Source organism: Mustela nigripes, chromosome 17, assembly GCF_022355385.1.
Source record: "Mustela nigripes isolate SB6536 chromosome 17, MUSNIG.SB6536, whole genome shotgun sequence".
NCBI classification, from domain to species: Eukaryota; Metazoa; Chordata; class Mammalia; order Carnivora; family Mustelidae; genus Mustela; species Mustela nigripes.
This window is the reverse complement of record NC_081573.1, coordinates 58,337,865-58,361,480: the sequence shown is the minus strand read 5'-3', so window position 1 is coordinate 58,361,480 and position 23,616 is coordinate 58,337,865. Positions and strand designations below refer to the sequence as shown.

At 64.9% G+C, this 23,616-nt stretch overlaps 1 protein-coding gene across 2 annotated transcripts in view; it reads right to left on the bottom strand.

The window, feature by feature from the left end:
* BANP (BTG3 associated nuclear protein) overlaps positions 1-23,616 on the bottom strand; it is a 148,447-nt gene that overhangs the window by 9,332 nt on the left and 115,499 nt on the right. The window contains exon 13 of one of the 2 annotated variants that reach the window (XM_059382984.1): positions 21,529-21,898. The exons of the other annotated variant lie outside the window; for it this stretch is intronic. Within the exon in view, the coding sequence (XP_059238967.1) occupies positions 21,845-21,898 (54 nt within the window). The 3' untranslated portion in view covers positions 21,529-21,844. Of the gene's footprint in view, positions 1-21,528; positions 21,899-23,616 lie in introns of those variants that run through there. 2 annotated transcript variants of the gene reach the window in all.

Genomic DNA, 23,616 nt, shown 5'->3' with positions numbered 1-23,616 from the left:
AATTCACACCTGCTTTCTTGCCCAGAAGTGAGACGGCCCCGGGAGGCATGGCCGGGGAAGGTCCCTCCGGCAGGAAGGCCAGCGAGAAACCCCGCCCTGCCCCATCCGCCTCCGGACGGGCTCACTGCTCAGATGACGCGCCAAGGCTTCGCTCTGTTTTCCATTTCTCAACAGTCTCTGGCTGAGAAAAGCGGTCCGTGGGGTGAGTGTGCCTTAGCTTCTCCTTCTACGAGAACACGGAACTCAGGGCAGGGCTGCTGGCGGAGCCCCCCCGCCCCCTGCTCCCTCCACGGGCGTCTGAGCACAACCGTCCGTGTGAGATTTCATCCAGCAGAGACACGGGCAGACAGGCAGCCGCGGACCCGCGCGGGGACAGGGCACCCTCGAGCCTGAGAGCCGCCCCCACCAGCCCCCGCGGCGGCCGCCCTCCCGCACCGCGTGCCCTGTGATCCCGGAGAGCCGGGCCGTGGCTAGTGCGGTCCTAACGCGCTGGAGCCCCGAGCGCAGGCGAAGCCGACTGCCGTCCCATCGGGCCCCCGGCCTGACGCGTCGCTGGTGAGTGTTGGAGGTTCCCCGCGACACTGCCGTTCACGTCGTGGGATTCTCCAGGTGCCGATCCTTAGGGACACGCCTGTCACTTTACAGCAGAACTACCCACGTCCCGTGTGGTGCATTTTCCAGAGGACACTCGGCTGCGGTGAGACCCTGGTGCTTCCCTCCATCGCCCCTGGAGAATCCCAGTGTCCCCTGGGGCCCTGCCCTGTGGATGTGGTGGGGCACACCTGGCCCCCTCTTCCAGGAGAACAGGCTGCCTCGCGTGGTTCACGGCGTGGATTCACACAGACCCGGGGACACATCTGCAGGAAGACGCCCCCAACCTACAGGTTTACACAGTCGTTCTTAAAAATTGTTGAAGTCACGTCTGCACCCAACGCAGGGTTCACACTCACGACGCCGAGATCAAGGGTCACAGTTCCACCCCGAGCCAGCAGACGCCCCCACAGTGCTGTGGCTCCCAATGGACAGAACCACAGAAATCTCTTCCTGCCCCACGACAGGGTTCACCCCAAATTGGCCACTTTCTGAAACCAAAGGCTTGGGGACGTCTGGCCGGAGTGACTGGATTCTGTCAACTGAACGAGGGTTCGTTCACCACTGACCAAGGGAGTCCGGCCGCCGAGCCAGAGCGGGACCTGGGCGCTGGTTTCCGTTATCGTCCGAGGGATCCGCCGCGCCGAGCGCAGAGCAGAGGCCCCAAGGGAGGAGCGAGAACTACGGCCATGTCCACGACCCTCAACCAGGCCCCCGGACCATTGTGCTCCAGGCTTTGCCCTGGGAGACCCTCAGCACAAGACAGACCGGCGGCCCAGAGAGCGTGAGCGCCTCGTGCCAGTTTGCACAGTGAGTGAACGAGTCGAGCGTTTCACACTCTAGCAGCACATTCTGGATGACTTTTGTGAACTCAGTCCACTTACAGTCGACCTTGACACCAGGGTTGAAGCCCGCAACCTTCTGAGAAGTGGGTCCATCTCAGGGCGCGAGGTGCCCGGGAAGCTGCAGGTTTGCTCCCTGCTTTGTCTTGAACGAAGCACGGACTTTCCCAGAACAGCTAGTGACGCCTGGCTCCCGCCCCCCTCGGGAGGGGCAGCCCTGGGAGTTGTCTGTCGCCACGCACCCCGAAGCAGGTGAGCAGGTGCCCAGGTGGACAGAGAGCCCAGCAGGTGGAAGCAGAAATCCCGACCGGATGGGGCAGCAGCTCCCGTCTGGGCTGGGGCCTCCTCCACGAACAGAGCACCTTGGCCCGGAAGCTCAGGTTCCTGCAGACGGGAAGGGCTTCCGGAGAGTTCTGGGCCGGCAGCCATGCCTCTCGCTGGGGCACCCATTTCATGGAAACGCTGCCCTTCAGGAGGCTGCACCGGCCAGTGTCCCAGTCACCATCGGGGTTAGGCCACAGCCGTGTGCTGGGCCTCCTGGGGGCAGGGGCCATCCACCGCACCCCCACACTCAGCCCTGGGGCACCAGAGGGAGCCAGCCCCCGCCTTCCAGAACATGCACGTCAGCGCCACTGACCCTGACCGCTCCCTGCCCGCGGGTGGGAGCACGTGTATGCCAGAGGCTCTGGGCTCCATGGTGGGCACGGCCCCCGTGAGACCCTGCGATGCTGAGTGAGGCGGGAGAAAACGCTGGTCGTTCGGGGGAAGAGCCGCTTCAAGCAAGGAAGTCCTCCTCAGTGCCGTTCTGCTGGCGGCCACGTCGAAGCGTAGAAGCACGTCCCACAGACACCCGTCCACCGCGGCCTGACTGCGTCCGGGGCGCCCAGCATGCACGGCGGCCACCGAGGGGGACACTCGGTCCTGCCCATGCTCCGCGCACGATCACCCCTGTGTCCAGGCACCTCGCGACTTCCCTGCGACGCGACAGACGCCCTGAAACCAAACTTGTTCACCGGCTGCTGACGACATCATCAGACTCAACTGAGTCCCCAGGAAGCAAACACAAGCTGTGTAGACAGAGGGCACTGCTGAGTCAGCGGGTCCTGAGGGCAGTGGGTCCATCTCGGAAGGAGAAAGTCACTCCCCATCAGAGTCCCTCAGAAGTACGGGAGGACAGATGTCTCCTCACTCACGTGGCTCTGACGCCAGAACCAGACGACGTCCCGTGAAAACAAGACCAGAGCCTCCCCTAAGCCCAGAGGGTAACTCCCGACCACGTGTGAGCGCGTCGACTCGGCTGCGTGTGAAAATGGCAGCACGCCGTCACCAAGTAGGGGTTCGTCCCGGCAAGGTAACCAACCACGGTTACAGAAGGAAAAGAGGAGAAGTATGAGATCGTCTCATGAGGTCTGGGGAAGCTCCTGACAAAACTGAGATCCAAATAGGACACAAACCCACAGCCAGTCTGGGAGAGAACCCACCGCCCCACCGGTGCGGAGGCGCCTGTGGGAGCGCCGGGGCTCACGCCGTGCTAGGTGCAGGGGTGGTGCACGTCCCCCGGAGACGAGGCGTGCGGCCCGCCGTCCGCGGTCCCCACTTTTACGATGTGCTGGGTCTCAGCTGGTAGGAAGAGATCCTACAAACCTGAACTCACAGACAACGGGAGCAGCTCCCTGGATGAGCCTAGGAAGTTACGGGGGAAAGAACAGAAGAAGCAGGTTCAGGAAGAAGAAGGGTCCCAGAATCCGTCGTGTCTCTCGGTAGAGGCGCGCGCGATGGGAAACTGAGAGAAGATTTAAATTCAACCAAAGGGATGCCAGGCCCAGCGGTGAAAACCCCAGCACGGCACGGACAGAGACAGCAGGACACGCAGACAAGGAAGCGACCTGTGTGTGGGTCGAGGGGTCCACGCGGTGCGATGTGGCCCCTCCCAGGCCGGCCCACGAGTCCACGGACAAGCACGTTGTTCCTTCAGTAACACAGAGGATCTGTCCGAGCCTAAGTTTATTTTTTATTTTTTTAAGATTCTATTTATGCATTTGAGAGAGAGAGCACGTGTGCACCGTAAGGGAGCCGCAGGCGGGGGGGAAGCAGGCTCGCCGCTGAGCAGGGAGCTCGGTGCGGGGCTCGATCCCGGGACCCGGAATCATGACCCGAGCCGAGGGCAGACGCTTAATCAGCAGAGCTCCCCGGGCGCCGGCCGAAGTAGTTTTGGAAAAGAAGACGCGTACTCGAAGCTACGATGATCCCGGTGGGTCGGCGTCGGCATGAAGACAGGTCAGCCGACGGCCGACTCATTCCCAACCAGGTGCCCCAAGAATTCCGCGGGGGGACCAAGGGCCTTTTCAGAAAACAGCAGCACCACGACCGCATATCCACACGCAGGGAAACTCAACCGCCAACCCCTGCTTCCGACCAGACACACGGACGGTCCTGAAGGGGATCACAGATTCACCCGGAAACGCTTCGTCTATAAAACGTCTGGAAGAAAACCCTCGAAAGATGACTCACGTCCTTGGGAGGGACACGCAGTTCTTGGAGAGGACACAGAAGAGCTTGAGCCATAAAACACTGGTAAACTGCACGCCATGAACTTGCGTTCTTCAGAAGCCACGATTAAGAAGAGTGGAGACGCCACGGACAAGGAGACGCTACGCAGCAGACACATACGTCTCGGAGGACGTGTCTTCGGACCATACTTAAAAGCTCTCAAAACTCAGCCACAAGCTCGGACACCCCAGTGGAGAGGGGGCAGAGGACCGAGGAGACACTTCCCTGAAGACCACGGCGGCACAGGACGTGCTCCGAATCACGAGCCACGAGACAACGCTGACGCGCGCCTGTCTGAACGGCGTCCCAGCGACAGACAGGACCGGGCTCTGGCAAGACTGTGGGGACGTCGGCTGCACCGGGGCCGGGCGCGGCGGCGGCAGAGGCCCTACCGAGGGGCCCTGCAAGTGGGCGCCCCTGAAAGTCTGCCCCGAGGTGTCCACCCTTGTCCCCAACATCTGCAGCCCCGGACGTCCGTGGCGGGGACGCATGAGGGTAAGACGAGGGCGCCCGTCCCTGCACACGCGCAGGGATGCGCTCACGGCGTTGCTCCCAAGAACCCCATGCGGGAAACGGCCTACCCGCCCCTCCACGGGGGAGAGCACACGCCCCGTGGGACAGCCAGGCCACGGAACGCTACTACCCGTGAGAAGGAGCGAGGCTCTGAGTAGCACGCGGGGATGGCCCTCCGCAACGCCGCGCCGCACGCACACACGTTGCGCCTGAGGTTCTGCGCATGTGACAGTGGAGACGCGACGTCTCATCCAGTGAGGGGAAGCAGGTGGGCGACCGTCCCGGCGACGGAGACCGCGGGTCTCAGCGCTGGTGGCAGTTACGCGTGCCCGGACTCACCAACACGCACATTTCAAATGATAAAAAGTATCTAACGTGAGAAAAATGACACTAAGACCCTTAGATTTTGAGAAGACGCCGGCACCCCTCGAAGGGCCCGCCCGCCCCGGCCGCTGCCCGCAGCTCCGAGGGTCAGACACGCGGCGACCGCGACAGAGAGGCACGCAGACCCGCGACCAAACCCTGGCGCTCGCCGTCGGGCCCGCCGCGTGCCTGGCTTCTCGGGGCCTCGCTGGCTCACCAGGGTCAACGCCTGCTTTCCCCGCACCCCCGGCACGTACCATCCACGAGCCCCTCACAGGGACCCCGCAGGAACCAGGCGAGTCCCCCTCGGTGCAGAATGAGAGCTGAGACACAGAAGGACGCACGGACTCGGACGGACGCCACCTGGGATGCGGCTGGGAGGCCAGCGGGGGCCTTGCTGGGGGCGCGGCCAGCGACGTCTCAGCCGCCGCTCAGTCCAGCCTGGGCCTGGCCTCTGGCACTCGGCGGCAGGGGTGCGGGGGGCGCGGCAGGGGCTGCCCACGTCTGTGCGGCCCTGAAGACGGGAGGCGCGTGGCTTCGCGGTGGTGGGGTAGAGACTCGCCGCGTCCTCGTGCGTTCCTCCTGCGGCGGGCGGACTGAGAACCGAGAGGCACGGGCGAAACAAGTCCTCGGGATAAGGACGCCGGAGCCGGACGGGCATCGCGCGCCTACGTCCACCGTCACAGCGGAACCGCGTCACGGGGTCGGGCAAACGCTCTGCCGGTTAGGGATCAGGACGCAACAGACGAGATGGTCCCTCATTCTCCGGTCCCTGGAGGGGAACAGATGCGCTCAGCTGCGTGGGGGCCACGGGACCAGCTCCCGCGAGGCCCCACGTCAGACAGAACCCGCACGCCGCGAGCCGTGGCGCCGAAGCCACTGTCCTGCCGAGGACGACGTCGCCTCTCTGCTCCGCTGCTTCTGAAACTGGCCGCGTCCGACCAGTCTGACGGCCGTCGCCCCTGCTTCTGCAGGTTTCAGCAACCATTTGGCGGCGTCGGCAGAGTTTGTCTTTGGTCTGACTTTGCACGAACCTCTCGCGCGGTTTTTATTTTCAGGTCTCTAGAGCAGGGTCAACTCTCGGAGGCCGCCACCGGCACCGGGGTCGGAGGAAGGCAGGCGCCGTGCAGACCCCGTCGGCTGCACTCGTGTCCCGCGGAGGGAGGGAGGGGGACCGACGCGTCACTTCTAGAGCCTGAAAATCCACCCCTGCAGCTGAGATCCAAGGAGGCCCTCCGGCCCGGCTCCTCCTTCCAGAGCCTCGTCCAGGCCCCGCGCGCGGCCGGCTGCCCTCCCCCTGCCCCCGCTGGCATTTTCGGGCGGCGCGCCCTGCCTTCTGCCCGCCCGGAGGCAGCGCCGACAGGGAGCTTGGGAACCATGTGTCCTCGCCCACGGCCCACCCTGGGGTGGTGCTGACTCATGGCTTTGGGGTGGAGCCCCCGGGATCCGGGAGCCCAGCCGGGCGCTGGCGGATGGAGGGCGGCGCCTTTCCCGGGCCTGGGCTCGGGCTCCCGCCAGGTGCTGGTAATGAAGGTCGGACCGTGCCCAGCTGCCGGTGGGTCGGGGAGAGCCGCTTCCTTTCCCAGCCCCGCAGCTAAGAACGCCTCTGCCTCCCTCGAGGGCCGGATGACTTCACCGCGTGAAATGAAAACAAAGATCCCAGGCCCAGACGCACGTTCCGGCGGCCATTTCTGTAACACGCACGAGGCAGGAGGGCCTCCCTCCCCGGGGTCAGCGGGGCTCGTCAGAAGATCGGTCGGTAACTGGAACAGCCTGGGCCGACAGACGCCCCCTGGAACCAGGGGAAGGTGGAGAGAGGCCTGGCACGGCTTCCCCCGCTGGCGTGGGCACGTCCCCCACGGGGAAGCAGCTCAGACACCAGCTTCTCCATCCAGACTCCCCCGGGGGCACCTTTTCGCCCTGGGCACCCCCTCCCCAGGGCAAACTCCCCTCCTCCCCCTCCCAGAAGCCCGTGGTCTCCAGGCTGGGAGGCCTTGGGTCCAAACAGGCTCGCCCCCACCCTGAGGGCCCTCCAGGTAGAGCTCAGGGCGAGCCCCAGGTGGGTGTCAGTCCCTGCGCTGGCGTTGGCGGGCGAGCGGTCCTGCCTCCCCACACTCACGCGGACGCCGTCCCGACAATCTCAGGCCGGGCTGGTTTGCGGACAGCTCCCCGCGTCCCAGGAGAGCAGGGAAGCTGCGGGACGTGGTCCAGCCTCGGCTCGCACGGCTGCACGGCTGCCTAGCAGCGCACGGCTCCCGGCGCCTGGGGCTGCGTCTCGTCGACCCGCAGTGCGTGGGGTCTACGTCTGAGCCACCAGGCCCCACACCAGGGGCAGGGGTGACTCCCAACTCCTCGTAAGGAGTCTCGGGCTCTGCTGGACCCCGGGGTTCTCAGAACCCGGCTGCTGAGAGCAGCTGGCTTGGAAAGGACTCACCAGTGGAAAATGCATGGCCAGGAGTCCAGAGGGTGGCTGCAGACTGGGCTCCGGGCCGAGCCAGGAGCTGCCACCACCAGGGTCCCCAGACATGCACATGCCCCACACGGACCAGCTTCTCCGGCCACCCTAGTACCGGGGAAGCATCACCGCCATTCAGCAGCGCAGGAAGGGTCAGGAAAACGCCCAGGAGACATTGACATTGACATGGGAAGGAAGGACGCAGTGGGGCAGCCAGCAGCCTGGCGCTCTGTCCTTCCGTCGGGCAGCCGGCAGCCTGGCGCTCTGTCCTTCCATCGGGCAGCCGGCAGCCTGGCGCTCTGTCCTTCCGTCGGAGGCTGCACCACAAGCTCCGGGACAGGTGGCAGTGACCTGCGGTGGCTCCCGCCCCAGAGAGGCCAACCAGCTGTGTCTGCGCCTCCAGGTCAACCCTGGTCTCTCTGCAGGTTCCTACCGGCACCCCTGCCGCCTGCGTGCTGGCAGCGTCCTCCTGATTCTCGCAGTGGCGCTCCGGTCCCGTGTGTGCGTCTTGTGTCGGCTTCAAGTCCGAACGTTCTCTTAAACGGGTCCCACTCCGTCAGGGTCTCTCCGCGGGTAACTGAGGCACGGTGGGGACCGCGCCCCTCACCCGGGCGCGCCGGTGAGCTTCCTGACGTCTCGTCTTCAGGTGAGGAAGCGGGGGTTCTGCTCACGTGGGATTACGGACACCGGGGTCAAACCAGCAGACTCTGCTCCTAATCCCGCCACAGGCCCCCGGACGGGCACCTCCACCGGAGCGCACGGAGGCTGTGGTCCTGCTCTGGGGCAGCCCATGGGAGGCCCCACGAAAAGGCTCCGCAGGGCCGTGCTGGGAACAAAGTCCCCAAGGGCCACCAAGCCTTCTGGGGGGAGTGCGAGCAGCTCTGTGGGGCGGCTTTTCGATACAGGACACAGGAAGGCAAGTGACTGTCCAGCCACGGGAAAACCCTCTAGAGGTGTCGCCGTGAGAGGGAGGGAGGGAGCAACCGAGACGGCCCAGTCCTGTCCGTCAAGGCCTTGGGGGAGCCACTTCCTCCCTCGATGGTTGCCGGCTGGCAGCCGAATGCAGCCAGGAGACCTTCGGTGTCCCTCCAGCATCCCCGGGCTTCCGCGAGAACAGCCCCGCCCAGGGACGGGGTCTAAACGCAGACTTCCGGGGTCTGTGCACAGAGTCCAAACCTGAAAGTCATGGGGGCGCCTGGCAATCTGCATTTCTGGGGGCAGGCCCTGTGGTTTCTGCCGCAGTGAGGTCTCACCAGGCACGGTGGGCCGGGGGCCTCCGACACGAAGGGCTCCGTCCCAGGAGCTGCCAAACTTAGACGAGAAACAATCACATCTTCATTCTCACGACCCTCCAGCTAAAACAGAGCATCTGCTGCAAGGTCAAACGTCCGTCCCAGAGTGTGGGGCTCTGTCCCCGGGGCAGCTGCAGCCGCCGTCGCAGGGAACCGCATGACCTGAACCGCACTGTGGGGCAGAGCGACCTCCTGATCTCCGCGGATGTGCGGCACGTGGCCCGATGTGCTTCCTGGGGCATCTGTCCCGCAGCAGACCTGGGCTCCTCTCTGCGTCCAGAATTCCGGTTCTACCTCATAGGTCCAAGATCTTGACTCTGAGCTGGAGCCATGACACCAACACAGTTAGGAAGCCCTGATCGGAGTGGGACGCCCAGCAGCGCGGCCCGCGTGGCCCACACGTGAGCTGCACGTGGCCAAGAAGCAGACTCTCCACAGGAAGGAAAATCCCCACGATGTAGGCCCTGGGCTTGGAAAGCCGCAGCTGCCCTCCCGGAGGCGGGGCAGGCCCGTCCCCGCACAAAGGCAGCAGCGTGGAGAGGCCGACTGAGGGGCGGCGGGAACACGCGCCGTGAGACCCCTTTCCTCCCATCCTGGGGGAGGCGGCCCGCTGGGCCAAGACGACGCGTCCCTGCAGCTCCGAGTGGCCACAGAGCTCACGTCCCATCCGGCTGCGGAGAGCCAAGGAGGGCAGAGGCTCCCCTGCACGCCTCACGCGGCCTGTCAGAGCCCGCTGGGTTGGAGACGGGGGCCCAGCGAGGTTGAGGGGCTCACCCGAGGCCCCAGAGAAGCAAAGCTCCTTCCGCAGGCCAGACCCCGCTGTCCGTCTCTTTCCTGACCTGCTGCCTGAGGGGCCGCGCCTTCCCTGAGCGGAGCGCTGGGGCGTCAGGAGAGGCAGCGCGGAAAGCTCGCTCAGGCGTACACCCCTCGGGGCAGAAGCAAGCTGTGCCCCCTCGAGCTCCTGCTGCACGCCGACAGGGATGCGGCCTCTGGGCCACCAGCAGTGGCGTGACCGTCCACGCTCCCGAGGGTAGAGAGACACCTTCTAGAGCCCGTGCCCAGGAGCGCAGCCCGTCGTATCCTCTCTGAGGAAGGGGGTTTGGGGGCCGGGGAGGCCGCCAGTGCCTGGTGCAAACCCCGCTCTGCCACCCCTCGCTGTGTGACCTGGGGCAGGCGGCTTGACCTCTCTGTGCTCCACGTCCCCCTTCTGGGTCGGCGCACAACAGGTGCTCCATACACACCACCAAGCACCGAGGCCCTGTGACCTTCAAAACACCCCCTCACGGTCCGACCGACAGCTTCCGTGCTTACTCTCCCTTAGCAAGACTCGGAGACACGGAGTCCCCGGGGGGAAGCCTGGCAGGGCCAAGACCTCGGCGGGAGAGTCCTTCCTGGGGAGAGTCTGCTTCCTGGGCCACGTGCAGCTCACGTGTGGGCCACGTGGGCAGTGCTGCTGGGGTGTCAACCCTAAGGCTTCTCTCGGCCCCCGATCCTACATTTTCCTACGATTCTCTTCCTGAGTTCTACAGTTTTTCATTTTATATTTAACCCCTGACCCAGTCTGTGTTAACTTCTGGATGAGGGGTCAGGCCAGCTGGAGGCTCACTTTCTGTTTCGGGACGTGCCGCTGTAGAAAATGCTGTGCTCCCTCCCTGGAACGGCTCTGGCCTTTGCTAGAACCCGATGGGTGTGTCTGTGTGGGTCTACTCCTGGGCGGCGGACTCTGTCCCACACCTCTGTGCGTCTGTCCCCCCGGTGACACCACACGCTGTCCTGTAGGTCGCTGGGGGACCGGTCTGGATCAGGCATGGGGATCCTTCCCAATTCAGGCGACTTTTTCAAAATTGCTCTAGGATTCTAGGTTCTTCCACTTGATATACAGGCTCTATGTCCAGAAATCCTTGCTGTATTTTATTTTCTCCTTTTCAAAAACAAGGATCTGAAATGAAGCGTGTTCACGAAGGCATTTCTTCAAGTCCCGGGGCAGAGCGACTCCAACGCTTCCCATCGCTCTGGGCAGATGTCAGCTTGATTTCCTTGGCCACCAGCGTTTTCCACTTAGTAAGCGGCCTCCTGGGTGGTGCCCCTTCCGACCCACGTCCCACCCCTCCTCAAGCTGGCCCCTTCCCCCAGCACAACCAGAAAACCCGAAGGGATCTCCCTCCATGCTGGTGGCTGGCCCCAAGGGGCTACACCCAGTGTAGCTGGGTGGCTACACCCAGCGAGAGGGGGGCTCAGGAAGAGATGCCAGCATCCGACAGACACCCAGAGGTGGGGGATCCAGGGAGAGTACAGGGCCTGGGACCATCAGGGACACAGCTCCTCTCTTTCCTTCCCATCAACCTTAGAGTCTGGCTTTTGTCCTCATGCCACAAGATGGCTGGTGCTCCTCTGGGCATCACATCTGCCTTCCAAACAGGATGAAGCGGGTAAGGACAAAAGGCGAACGGAGCTTGCAGACCGAGTCTGTCCAGGGAGCCCCACCCAGTACAGTCAATGGTCATCGCAGGGACACACCCTCTCCTGCAAGGGAGCCACAGAAGTAACTGTGACCAAACCCATTCCATTCCAGACAAGTCAGGGTTTCAGTGAGGGCGGGAGACGTGGAAGGCCTGCAAGATGGCCAGACGTGGGGCCGGCCGTGGTTCAGAGGCTAGCCGCTCTCGGGAAGGGACCTGCTCCGTCCGTCAGGACTTACAGGCTTCGTGCATTTTGCTTCTGCTCTTCAAGGACTTCATCTGTTTCTTCTGACTATGAAAATGACATGCATTAAGCGGGAAACTACAGCACGGTATAACATCATGCCGGCAGCCGGGAAGAAACACAGCGGCCACGTCTGCCGTGCTTCCCCTCACCGTCCCCGGCTGCAGCAGGAGGACACAAAACACGCTTGGAGGTTTCAGAGACGACCATCTGGGTCTCCAGCGGGTACTCGTCCTGCACTGACCCCAGGACCTCACGCCTCCCGGGCTCCGCTTCCTCATCTGCAGAGTGGGTACAGGTGCCTGGAAGGTCAGGCAGCGTGGGCAAAGCTCTCCAAATCCGGCAGCGTTGGGCGGACGTCGGCAGCCCCGGGGCAGGTTGAGGTTGGTGAGCTGGGCGTAAGCTTTTCTGTTTGGGAGATGCAGTCTTGCCAGTTGGGAGGGTCGCATCGATGTCCTAAGATCCTCATGAGAAGCCCACACAGGCTCCAGCCCCAGAAATCCCTGCACCAGCGCAGGACGGGGCTCCTGCTGGCTCCGGGCGGGTGTACTCACGTGGAGATCACGGACGCCAGCTTACCACCAGCCCCAGCCACACGGTCGTCCCGTCATGGATGGGGCGGGAGGGGTCTGCCCAGACCAGTGGAGTGGGGAGCTGGGACGGGCCCAGGCTTTGGGCGGCGGGGGGGGGGGGGGGGGGGGGCGGGGGCCAGCGGCGGGGGGGGGGGGGGGGGGGGGCCCCCTTTCCGTGGTGTCCCCCCAGAGAACGGGGGGGGGGGTCAGCGTGGCCCCACGGCGCGGGCTTGGAAGGCCTGTCTGGCACAGTCCCAGCACCAGGGCTGTGTCCCCACCCCACAGTTGGGACTCTCACAGTTGAGGCTCTCGCCTCGCGGGCAGCGCTCACTGCGTTCTCAAGGAGCTGGACACGTCGTGCAGGGGACCGCTCGGGGACTTTCCAAAGCCACAGCTCCCGCCCATGTGTCCCGCAGCCCCTGCCCCCACACCCGCGCCCGGCAGCGGCAGGCCCGAGACCGGGGTGATGCCAACAGCAGGGTAACAACGGCGCCGGGAAACCCTCACCTGAGCGCCCGCTCCTGAGCGTCCTGCTTTACAGACAAAATGGCCTCGGAAGGGGGCCGGCCCAGGAGGCTGGCGAGGCCGCACACCCTGCGAAGCCCGCGGGCAGCCCAGATGCTCGCTGCGCCCCTGCCGTCCCTCCAGGCCTGGGGGCTGCCCTGGGCCCCTCAGACACGTGCCCCCCATCTTCGTCACACCTGGCCACGTCCTCAGGGGCTGGCGCCCGCCAGAGCTTGGCTTTCACGGCTCACCTGGGCCGCGGGTGAGCGACACATGCGGGGGGAGTTCAGTCGGGATCACTGACCCGCCCGCCCCGGCTCGAAGTCCATTGGCCTCAAATCCTCGTGGCCGCTTCCCTCCTCCCCACGCCGGAGAAGCTCTGCCTCTTCTGGAGAAGCTCCTTCCCCAGGAGCGGATTTTAAGGGCCCCACTCAGGGGGCCCGTGGCTGGCCTGGTGACACGAGGGTGTGGCTGTTGACCCCGGGGGGTGGGCTGGACGCAGAGACCCCCCCCGACCCCACCGAGAGCCGTGGCTCACGTGCTTGGACTTGTTCTCGGGCTGGAGCCCGCTGGAGCGGAGCGGTGGCGCACGAGCAGCACGCGGGGCCCGAAGCCACAGCCCAGCAGGCCCTCGCTGTGGGCACTCGGGGACGTGGCCCGTGGCTCTTCCGGCAGGCCCTGAGAGCCGCCTGCCTCACAACCGGGTGGGGACACCCAGTGACAGCCCCAAGCCAGCCGGTCCCAAACCAGTGAATGGGACCCGGGGGGCTGGGGGAGGGGCCAGTTCAGCCGAAGCGGGAACGGGGGCGGGGCAGTTCTCCAAGTGTGGCCACAGCGCTCCAACCTCTGCCTCTGGTCACGTGGGCTCTGTCTGTGCAAGTGCCCCGCCCCGTAAGGATCCGGTGACACTGCGCAGGGTGACCAATGACACCGAGAACCCCCTGACGAGATCCTTATCCTAACACCTGTGAAGTCCTCGGCCACTGAGGTCACCGGCCACAGCGTCTAGGGATTAGGATGAGGCCATTTTCAGTCGCCGCATCTTAAACAAAGTCATAAACCTGCCCACCGTGGGCAGCGGGGGTGGGGACCCAGGCAAGCTCACTCTTACGGGGCCCACGGCCACCCGCACCCCAGCCTCATAGGCCCGGGAGGAGCCGTGGGCAGAGGGGAGCCGTGGGCCCCAATGGAGGCCGCAGAGAGCAGAGGCTGACGTTTCAGGACCCCCGTGAAGAGGGGCTTCTGCGCGGCCCCGCTGTGGAGACACAGACGCACGCCCCCGTCTCTGGCTGCGGGAACACCGCCCTCTCAAAGGGGAAGGCGTCCGTGGGAGCAGAGAGATGAGGAAGGTGAGGAGGGAACGTTCCGGAACTCTGGCGGCAGGAGGCCACATCCCGGCTCCCCGGACAGACTACACGGGGTTCTTCCTCTGCGCGAGTTCACGGACCTGGACGGCCCGAGAGAGGGCGTTCCTGCGGGGCCCGGCCAAGGGCTGCGCGTCAGGAAGTCGGGGAGCGGGGCTCGGCAGCGCACTGACTTCTGAGGTGCGGGGGTGCGCGCGGGGACACTGGCGGCCCTCCACACTGTCTCCCTCTGCAGAGACGCGCCGGCCGAGAAGGAAACATCTTGTGCTGGCCCGGACCCTGCCAGATGTGGCCAGACCGACTCTGGGTTTAAATCCTCGATTACTCAGAGGGGCTGACCGGGGAGGTGACGTCCGCACAGACTCCCGGAGACCAGCCCGCGGGGCCTGCGCCCACAGTCCGCCCGCCTGAAACGTGGCCTGGTCCCCGCTCGCTGGCCCGGGGCCCTGTGCTCCCGTCCACGTGCACACACGTGCGTGTGAGGACCTGCCTGCCGCATGTGCCCCGGGCCTCGTGTCTGGGATCCTGTGGCCTCCCCACTGTGAAGCCAACGCACACTGGCCACCACCACGTGGGCCACGTCCCGGCCCCGTGTTCCCTGCCGTGAGGGGGCCCTTGCTCACCGTCACGGAAACCGGGGCCGGCTTCGGGGTCTTCCCGGTGCAGAACTTGAGGCCCTAGGGACTTGGTCCACCTGCAGGGACTTGGGCCACCTGGAGGTACACCAGTCCTGCCTGAGTCGCTGCCACCCATGCTATTCTGAAAGCACAGCCCCTCCCTGCCCCCTGGGGGGCGTGTGGGACGGATGTCAGACTGCTGTGAGGATCCGCGGGGTGTCCCCTCGGGGAGGAGAGCCGCCGGGAGCGCGTGCGCTGGTATGAGAAGCAGCTCAGGCCGCTGACAGCACACGAGGCCAGAGCCCGCCGGACCCGCAGCCACCATGGGTGCCGGGCGGTGGTGAGATGCAGACAGCCACGCGGCGATCGATAGTGACTCTCCCAGAGGCCGTGAGGCTGGGCAGGCAGGGCCGGGATCTGGTGGGGAAGGAGGTGCTACCTCGGGGGTGGGCTGGGGCACGCAAGGGAGGGAAGCCCCCGCCACGGCGCACAAACACGGCGCGGTCACGGGAAAGGCCCAGCACGGGCAAACCCGGAGACGAGCGGGTGCGGGCGGCTTGGCTGGGGAAGGGGCCGTGTCGGGGCTCGGGTGTGCACTCGGTGCTGGTGTCCCAAAGCCCACAGCAGGGAGGGCCCCACGGACGTGCTGCAGACCACAGCGTTGTACGCCCGCAGGGAGTGGACCGCGTGTCTTTGTGGCCCTGCCAGGGACTTCCAGGTGGCAAATGGCCTCATGACAGGACAGCCAGGTTGCTGCTGGGCTCAGGGTTCCCGGGCCTGTGACCTTGGCTAGTACTTAACCACCCCGAGGCCCAGTCTCTGTGACCATAAAAGGCAGTTGGGACACCTGTCCGCGTTGGGCTTGGGGGGGCTCCTGCGAGGACGGAAACCGCCCCAGCGGCCACCGGCAGGCGGGAGACACAGGAAACCCACTCCTGTGGGAGCAGGCCTGGCGACGCCCAGACCTGGGAGGGGCTTGGTGACCCCTAAGCGCTCCCGAAGCCTGGTCCGGCCCCTCCCCCCATGCGGTGAGAGCAAGTTCGCTGCACGAGAAAGGGCCAGAGCCCCACCCCCACCCATGATGGCCCCACATTGTGTAGTGGGGACTTAGGGGCCAGAGCCCCTAACTCCTCCCGTGCATGAGCACCCACAACCACCCCGAGGTAGACCCGAATGGAAAACCCTGGGCTGCCGGAAGCGCAGAGCAGCGGGACGGGCTCCTCTGGGAGGGGCCACAACTGTCCACCACGGCGACAGCACGTCCACGCCCAGAGGCCCTGGGCACCTGGGGCTGTGGGGTCATGCAGTGGGGAGGTGAGAGCCGCCGAAAATGTGGGAGCCGGCCCGCGGAGAGCCAGTCCTGCCTAGGGGGGCACCTCGCACTAAGGACCCCTGCACATTAGGGCTCCATCTCAAGAAACACCCAAACCAGGACCAGGTGCCTTCACCTGAGCCTGGCCATCCTGTTGGTCACAGTCACGAGGCGTGTGCCACGGCACAAAGCCGAGGGGACAAGGTCCCAGCAGATGACATGGAAACAGACACGCTCGGGTGGTGGCCGCTCCCGTGTTAGGCGCAGGCGGCCCGGGTGTCTGGCGGCCAGCAGGCTACCTTGTTCTGACCACTCAGCCTGGGCCAAGCTCCCGGGCTGGGAGGCCTCGGTCCATGGAGTCCAGTCCTGGGAAGACAGCTGTGACCATCAGCAGGGGGAGAATTCTGAATCCAGACACTGACCACCAGCAGGCACCGACCGCCGGAGGCCGTGGGGTGGGCAGGGAGCCCCATGTCCTCACACCGTCTGCACTGGGGTGGGAGTCCTGCCAGGGTTCTCGACAGCCCCAAACCACCTCCGCCCCACGCCCAGTACCACGCGGGACACGGGGGGCACGAGGAATCACCGAGACAGGGCGCCGGCTCGCCGAGATCTCACGGCGCTGGACTTTGGCTCGAAGCGCAACGAGGCCTGGGGGACTGGAACTTTGAGACCTCACCCACGTCCCCTCCTGTCTGTCACCCGGGTCCCTGCAGGCTGCCATCCTTCCTGAGGACCCAGCCCGGGAGAACCTCCAGCAAACCCCACACCGGGGCTTTGGGCCGAGTCTGCATGGGATGGGGGGCCCTTCCTGGGGAGTTTCAGGAAGTGGTTGTGGAAACTGTGACCGTCACTCTCGCCGGCAGCCCGACTGCTAATGGGAACCAGACACGTCAGGGAGCACAGGCCTCCTGGGGAACCCGCTCTCACAGTGCGCAACACCCTGAGGTCGTGCCAGGGATGGACGGCGTGCCCTGCGAACCATGCATCCGGGTCTGCTCCTGCGTGCTCGGGGGACCGGCCCTGCCTGCTCGCTGAGTCAGAAAGGCCGTAACGAGATGCACATTGAGCAAGAAGCACACTCGTCAGACTCGCTCACGGCCCATGCGAAGCAGGCGCCTGGAGAGATAAGGCTGTCCCCGGGGACGGAGCCCGGGAAGGAACCCACACAGACACCCAGAGAAAGCCTTCAGGAAGGGGCGCCCCGATGGCGGCCGATCACGGGCTGCCAACGGGTCTCTGTGCCCAGCACACGGATCCGCCTCCGAGCTCACATCTGGTCCAGATGTGGAATTTCTGCGGGGTAAGGGGAAGGCCCCCCTCGGCCTTAGAGACGTCCCCAGATGGCATCGGTTCCCGCAGTTTGGCAGCAGGTCTGCATGTGCTCACAGCAACGGTAACGACGCAGCCTGCCCGAGTAGCGTCCCTTCCAAGCGCCCCAGGAAAGCACCACATTTCCAACCTCCCTCCCGGGCCGCCAGGGCCAGCGTGGTCGCCGGAGCCTGCTCTTAGCACTTACCCCGGGGGCAGCGGTGGCCGGTCTGCAGCACGTCCTGGCATGTGCGGTGTGTCCGGGCAGCTTTCCGAGCGCTCCGGGACGGCCCCAGACCAGGTGCCTGCAGCCCCGCCGGGCGGCCGCCTCTGCCTCTCCTCCGGCTGCTCGGCTCTCAGCTGCGGAGTTTCAAGTCCCACGAAGCCTGCTCCCAGTTCACGCACTTAACCCTGCTGTTGCCTGGTTAGGAGGGATCCGAAGAAAGTCAGTCTTGCCCATTCAGGGAGGTGGACGGGCTGCCCGCGGGGGCGAAGGACCGGCTCCCGGTCTCCAGCAGACTCTGCTCCTGCTTTCTCCTTCCTCAACGCGAGCCCATGGGGAAGATGCCGGAAGATGGTCGTCCGTGCGGCTCTGCCGGCTTTCTTAACCCTCGGGGCTGCGTGGTCAGGCCAGAGGGGGCACCTGCTGGTGGGGGTCAGGAGACCTCCCCTGCCAGCCCACAGGTGTTGGGGTCCTTTCTGCAGCCACCTCGGCAGACTTGAGCAGCTCAGACTCACCCCCAAGCTCGGGGAGGGTGGTGGGCGCTGGGGGCGACGCGTGACGGGATGCATTCCAGCCTCTCCTAGTTCTCTGTGGACACTCAGCCGTCGTGTTCCTTTGTGAGCCCCGAGTCCACGTCTGCGGCAGGTAAGGAGCACCCCCTGACCACCAAACTTGGGGGAAGCTATTGGCATGCCCGGTGGCGGCAAGGTCACCAAACGTGAAAGCCTGTCTCTGCTCTGAGCCCACACACCCCGCGGCCCCAGACCCGCCTCATCTGTCCGCTTACCAAGGCATCCTTGGCTCTCGTGAGCTAGCAGGGAAACTGAGTATGAGAACTTGACCCGGCCATAATCGACCCCTTTCTTAGGTAGCTGCGAGCTGCTGTGTGCCAAATGGGGATCCCACAGTGGACGTGACGAAGGGCAGGCGGGACCCCTCTCGGGGACAGTAGCCCTGCAGAGGACCCCCAGCCCCCGAGGGGCCCCAGGCACACTAGCACACGCATGCTCACACACAACACGCATGACACGCATGTCCACACATGGGCTCACATCCGTATTTCCGTCCAGCCAGGGACCAAGCAAGGCTGCCACGCGACACTCGGAAGCGTCCCTGGGGTCTCTGGTGTCCTTCCAGGCTACGAAGCCCTCAGGAAGGAACCTCAGGAGCCACTGGGTGGGGAGACTGAAAAGACCCGTCCCCAACCTTGCTTCTGGTTTCTGATTCCAGAACTCAGCGGACACCCTAGAGTTGCAGCCCGTGGCTCCCCAGCATCCATACCACGTGGCCCCGGGAGGCAGCAGCGTGTAGGGGTCAGACCCTGACTTGACCACATCCTGGCTGGGCCGGTCAAAGCAAGTTGCTTAACCTAAGCTCAACCAAGTTCGGATCCTGAGTGCACCGCTCCGGTGGGGACAAGGCTCAGTGTTACATGAGTGCGAGCTGGTGCCACGTCCTTGGGGCACCATCACCAGAAACCCAGGCCGACATCGCCCCCAGTGCTTGGTCCCGCGGCTGGGGGCTTGCGCAAGCAGGTCTGCAGCCTTGAAAATGCCGCTAACTTCTGAAGTCGCCCTACGGCGCCGCCTCTTCTCCCGGGAGCCAGGATCTGGAAAGCATGTTCCAAGGACGCTCACTGGCAGTTCAACACTCCCAGGTTCGGGGGGTGGGTTCTCCAGTGGCTCCAGGGTGATGGCTCAAGGCCCGTCCCCTTTGTGGGGTTTCCCTCCAAACCCGAACTTAGACGTAAGTAATTCTGTCCGGAACAGGCAGTAGGAGACCCAGGAGTAGGGCCACCACGTCAGGTCCCCTGATGTCTGAGGCGTGGAGAATGCACAGGAAGACCCCAAAACGGAGACACCCCACCAGTCCGAGTTGGGTGTGTCCGGGCAGGAGAGTTCGAGGCGGTCTCCACCTCCTGCCTCCTGCTTTTCCGTATGTTTGCGGTTTCCTACAACGAGCGTGGAGCCCTTACAAACGGGAAACAGACGTCTGCAAGCAGGAGAGCCCGTCCCAAATGCGGGCTCCTCTCCAGCCCCCAGGTCCTCCTCCGCAGGTCTCGATGCCTCCCAGAGTGGCCGGGTGCCCCGTGCCGCCAGCCTGGGGCAGACCCGGGGGTGCTGGTGCCGCTGTGCCCATCTCCCAGATGGGAACAGTGAGACTCGGAGAGCTAAGCACCTTGCCCAAGTCACGCAGCTGGGGCTTGAACCCATCCCACGCCTGAGGCCGGAGCCGTCCTAAGAAGTGAGAAGTCCCTGCCCATGGGGTCCGCAGGGAAGGAGCCCCTTCACCGGTGCTTCCCTCTGGGCCTTGTCTGGATGTCACCCCTCGGCACAAGGGCCTCCAGTCCCCATCACAGCCACCTCAGCATCCCCGTCAGCGGCAGCCGGCAGGCAAATCCAGCACGCCCATCAGTGGGGCACGAGGGGCACAGAGCCCAGGCAGGAACTGCCTCCAAGGGTTTGGGGCCAGAATCCCAGCAGGTGGCTCCTTCTGGGGGCAGCCGGGACAGGAGGGGGAGGAGCCCGGCCGGGTCTGGGAGCAGGGGTCAGGGCCCCACGCCCCGGGCGGTCCCCCCAGCCCGCTGTTCGATAACACAGGGGCTGCTGGGAAGGGGCCTGGCGGCCGGGGTGGACGTCCGGGTGCAGGAGCTCACCCTCCAAGCAGCGGCTGGGCCACCCCCTTTCCGTTGAAGGACGGCGAGAGGAAAGCAGAGTTTCCTCGAGGAAGAAGAAATGTGCCTGCGGACGTGGGCCAGCGCGGGCTGTTTCCGGTGGCCTCCTGGCCTGGGGGGAGCCCAATCCTTGAAGGCGGGTCTCGGGTGTGAAATGCGTCCTGCTGGCTCTGGCCCGGCCTGTCTAGGCGCTCCCGGAGGTGCCATCTGAGAGCCCCCCAACCGACCACACCCGCGTGGGTCGCTGGTCGACTGCAGGCTCTGCGGCCAGCTCCAGCTCGGAAGCCCATCTGGGCACGCAGCCCGCCGAGGCCGCCGTGACGGATTTTCCCGCAGCAAATGCGATTACCCGTAAACCTCTCGGGCCCAACGGCCACTTCCTGAACAACGATCCCCAGGACTGAGGTTTGACACGCTAACCGAGAGGTCTGGGGTGTATACGAGACCAAGAGGGCTTATTAGCAGGAACCCGGCGGGTCTGAACCGGTGGTTTCACCTGTGGGCAGGGCTCGGAGCCCCGGGGCCTGGTGTGTTCCGGACGCCCTAGTCACAGTCCCGGGAGCCGCAGCACCCCAGGCTTCCAGCTCCGCAGCTGTCCCGACGCTCGGCCAAGCGTGAGCGCATCTGGCTTACCCGCCAAAACCCCGATTCGGCATTTCGGACGAGGCATCTTCTTTCGTGGGGCAAACACGGGCCGCGCCTCCTATGGACGGCGCGGCCCGACGCCTGGGGTGGGGGAAGAGGAGCGAACACCCGCCTCCTGCGGGCTGAACTCGCTGGACAGGCTGCCGTCAGGTGAAGGTGGCCGGGGGCGTCGGACTGCCCTCCTCACGGCGCTGCGGGTGGGGGAGGCCGCTCCAGAACCAGATGAAGCGGAAACCTCGGGGCAGGTAGCGGAGGCTGCGCAGCGAGCAGTCACTCCGGGATCTTAAGACGTGTCTTCGGGAGGACGGGGTGCTCCTGTGTGTTCCTGGTGCCCAGCTATGTGCATCCCTCATCTACGGTCTGCACGGGGGGGCTGGCTTCAGTGATCCCCGGCTGCGCGACGAGTCACCCAGCGGCGCCCGGCTTAGAACAGGAAACAGCACTCAGGATCGCTCGCGCCTTCTGTTGGCGGTTTCCTCTGGGGCTATGCCCGGTGGTCTCACCTGAAGGCCGGGCTGGGGCCCTCGCCGGCTGGCAGGCTGGTTGGCTTTGGCTGGGGACCTCAGTTCCTCCTCACGTGCCTGCCCGAGAGTCCCCACAGCACGGCGGCTGGCTTCCCCGACAGTCAGAGCGGGGACGAGCTGCAGGGCTTCTAGAATCTCCCATGGAGGAGGAGCCCCACACCGTCGCGGCCGCCGCATGACAGCGTGTGTGCAGGCCCAGCGGCTTCGGGGTGCGAGGGGCAGGCACAGCAGCAGCACCGACAGCACCTGGAGGCCGGCCCCGCCACGCGTCCTGATTCCCCAAAGCGTCCACGTCCCTCCCACTGCCCCCGCGAATGAGAAAGATGTTTTCGGACACGGAAGCGTGTCTCCCTGGTCTCTAACATCCCTCTGTGGGGGCTCCTCTGCCCCCCAGGCCTCCCCTCACGAGCCACTGGGAGAAGCCGCCCTCCGAGCTCCCCCCACAAATCTCGCTCCGTCACTCAGCCCAGTAGTGTAGGTTTATTTTCCATACTGAGGCAGGTGACAGCGCTGCTCAACTGTAAGTGGGACCCGGACCCCTTTTCTCCGGAAAGGGCTTGATGGGGGGCAGCCTCGCTTGCGACCGCGTGTGCAGCCGTGGGCTCGCGTCAGCCAGCTCTGCAGTCTCGTCTGGAGGTACGGTCAGGCCAGCAGGATCGGGGGGCTCTCGGCCACGGAGCTCAGCGCCTCTCCAAGCGGCCTCTCCACGGGGCTGCCCGAGCGTCCCGGCGGTGATGGGCGTCCTTCACGGCGCACGACCCAAGGGACCAACACGAAGCTTGCTCAGCCTCAGCAGTCAGCGCCGCCAGCACCACCATATTCCACTGGCCACTTGAACTGGACCTGATGCAAGGTGGGAAGGTGACAAAACCAAGATGCATGGGTCAATGAGGTCATCGGAGAGGCTGCCCACCGCAGCACCGTCCTAAAGAGAGGCCCACAGGAAAGAGGTGCAGAAAAGAGCATCGAGAAGGTCAAGGGTCAGACCGAGGGACCTGAAAGTGACCAGGTTAGACCAGGCTGGTGAGCCGCGGGACAGCATCCGAGGTCAGCAGAGATGAGCTCACCGCCCTGCCCGAGGCTGGGACCGTCGCACACCTCCTCATCAGCTGAGGCGACGGACGGCGCCGACCGCCCCCTCCACTCACGCACCTGAAGACCGAAGCAGCAAGAGAAAGAGCAGCGAAGTGCCCCGGGGTGACACAGTTGTCATTAACTTTTAATCGTGATCAGACATGACGAGGCCCCTTTAAAAAAAACCCACAGCTCGGGACACCTGGGTGGCTCAGTCGGTTGGGCGTCGGACTCTTGAGCCGAGCTCAGATCTGGATCTCAGGGCCGTGAGTTCAAGCCCGCACTGGTGTGGAGAAGACAGCTTTGCGGGTGATCGAACTCACACACTGCGCGTTTCACTGGATTTCAGTCCACCACCCCCGCCAGACGACACGGGGTCCTCTGGGCCCTTGAGAGGGTATTTTCAGGCCACAAAAGGAAATGCCAGTCGATGCGGCAGAAGCTATTAGCCCAGGAGGCACGAGGAACCACGGAGTTCGGGCTGAGGAAGGGCTGCGATGGGAAGAGACGTCTGGACACGTGAGGCTGAACCGCCTGTGCAGGGAGCCTGGAACGAATGGCGGCTGACGGCTGACGGCCTCAGCACCACAGGGAGAAGCCCCTTCCTGAACCCCAAGCCCCCTGCTTCACTGCCCAACGTGCCCCCACCATGCTCTCCAGTTCCAGGCCAGGGCACCAGCAGTCAGATACCCAAACTGTGGCCACACCTCCGGGAGGCAGGGGCAGGCTTGGCCTGGCTGGGGTGGGGGGGCAGCGCCCTGACAAAGGAAACGGGCCGCAGGTGGGCAGGCTTCCCTTCTGACGAACCACGGCCGGGTGGAGGAGACGGGGCGCCCCTCCAGCGGCAGAGGGAGAGCGGGCGCGCAAGCCCTGGATGGCCGCCTGTTCAGACAGGACGTGCTTCCCTGCCTGCCTCTTCCCTTGCTCCACGGCAAGTCCAATGAGCAGAAAGCTCTGCTGGCCCAGGAGCAAGGGAATGAGATGGTGCCGTCTTGTGTAGTGGAGAGCTGGGGACTCCTCACAACTCCAGAAAGCCGGAAGTCCCAGCCAGCCCCGGACGCAGTCCGGAGCGCTGTTTCCTCTGCGCCACGGCCCCGGAGCCAGATCCCAGCTGGTTTATTAAAAACACTCGCTCCTCTCCTCTCCACGCACTTGGGCCTGGAGAACCCCTGCCATTCCCCTTGGCCCCTGACCTCCAGCCAGGGATCTAGAAGTCTGCAGCAGACGCCCAAGTTGGGGTTCATGGACGCATCCTGGACACAGAGAGGGCTTTTCAGCCTTTCGCTCGTTACCACAATGACTCCTAGCATCCTTCCAGAGACCTGGTCAGAGAGCCTCCCCGATCAGTTCTGCCATCAGCCCAGACTCCCAAAGGGCTACGGAATCCTAGCCGGGATCAAGAGAGGGGTTCTGTGCATCGAAGAACTGAAAACGTAGCCCACTCGACAAGGGGAAGGGGAACTCGCGCCAGGGAAACTCAGCAGCAG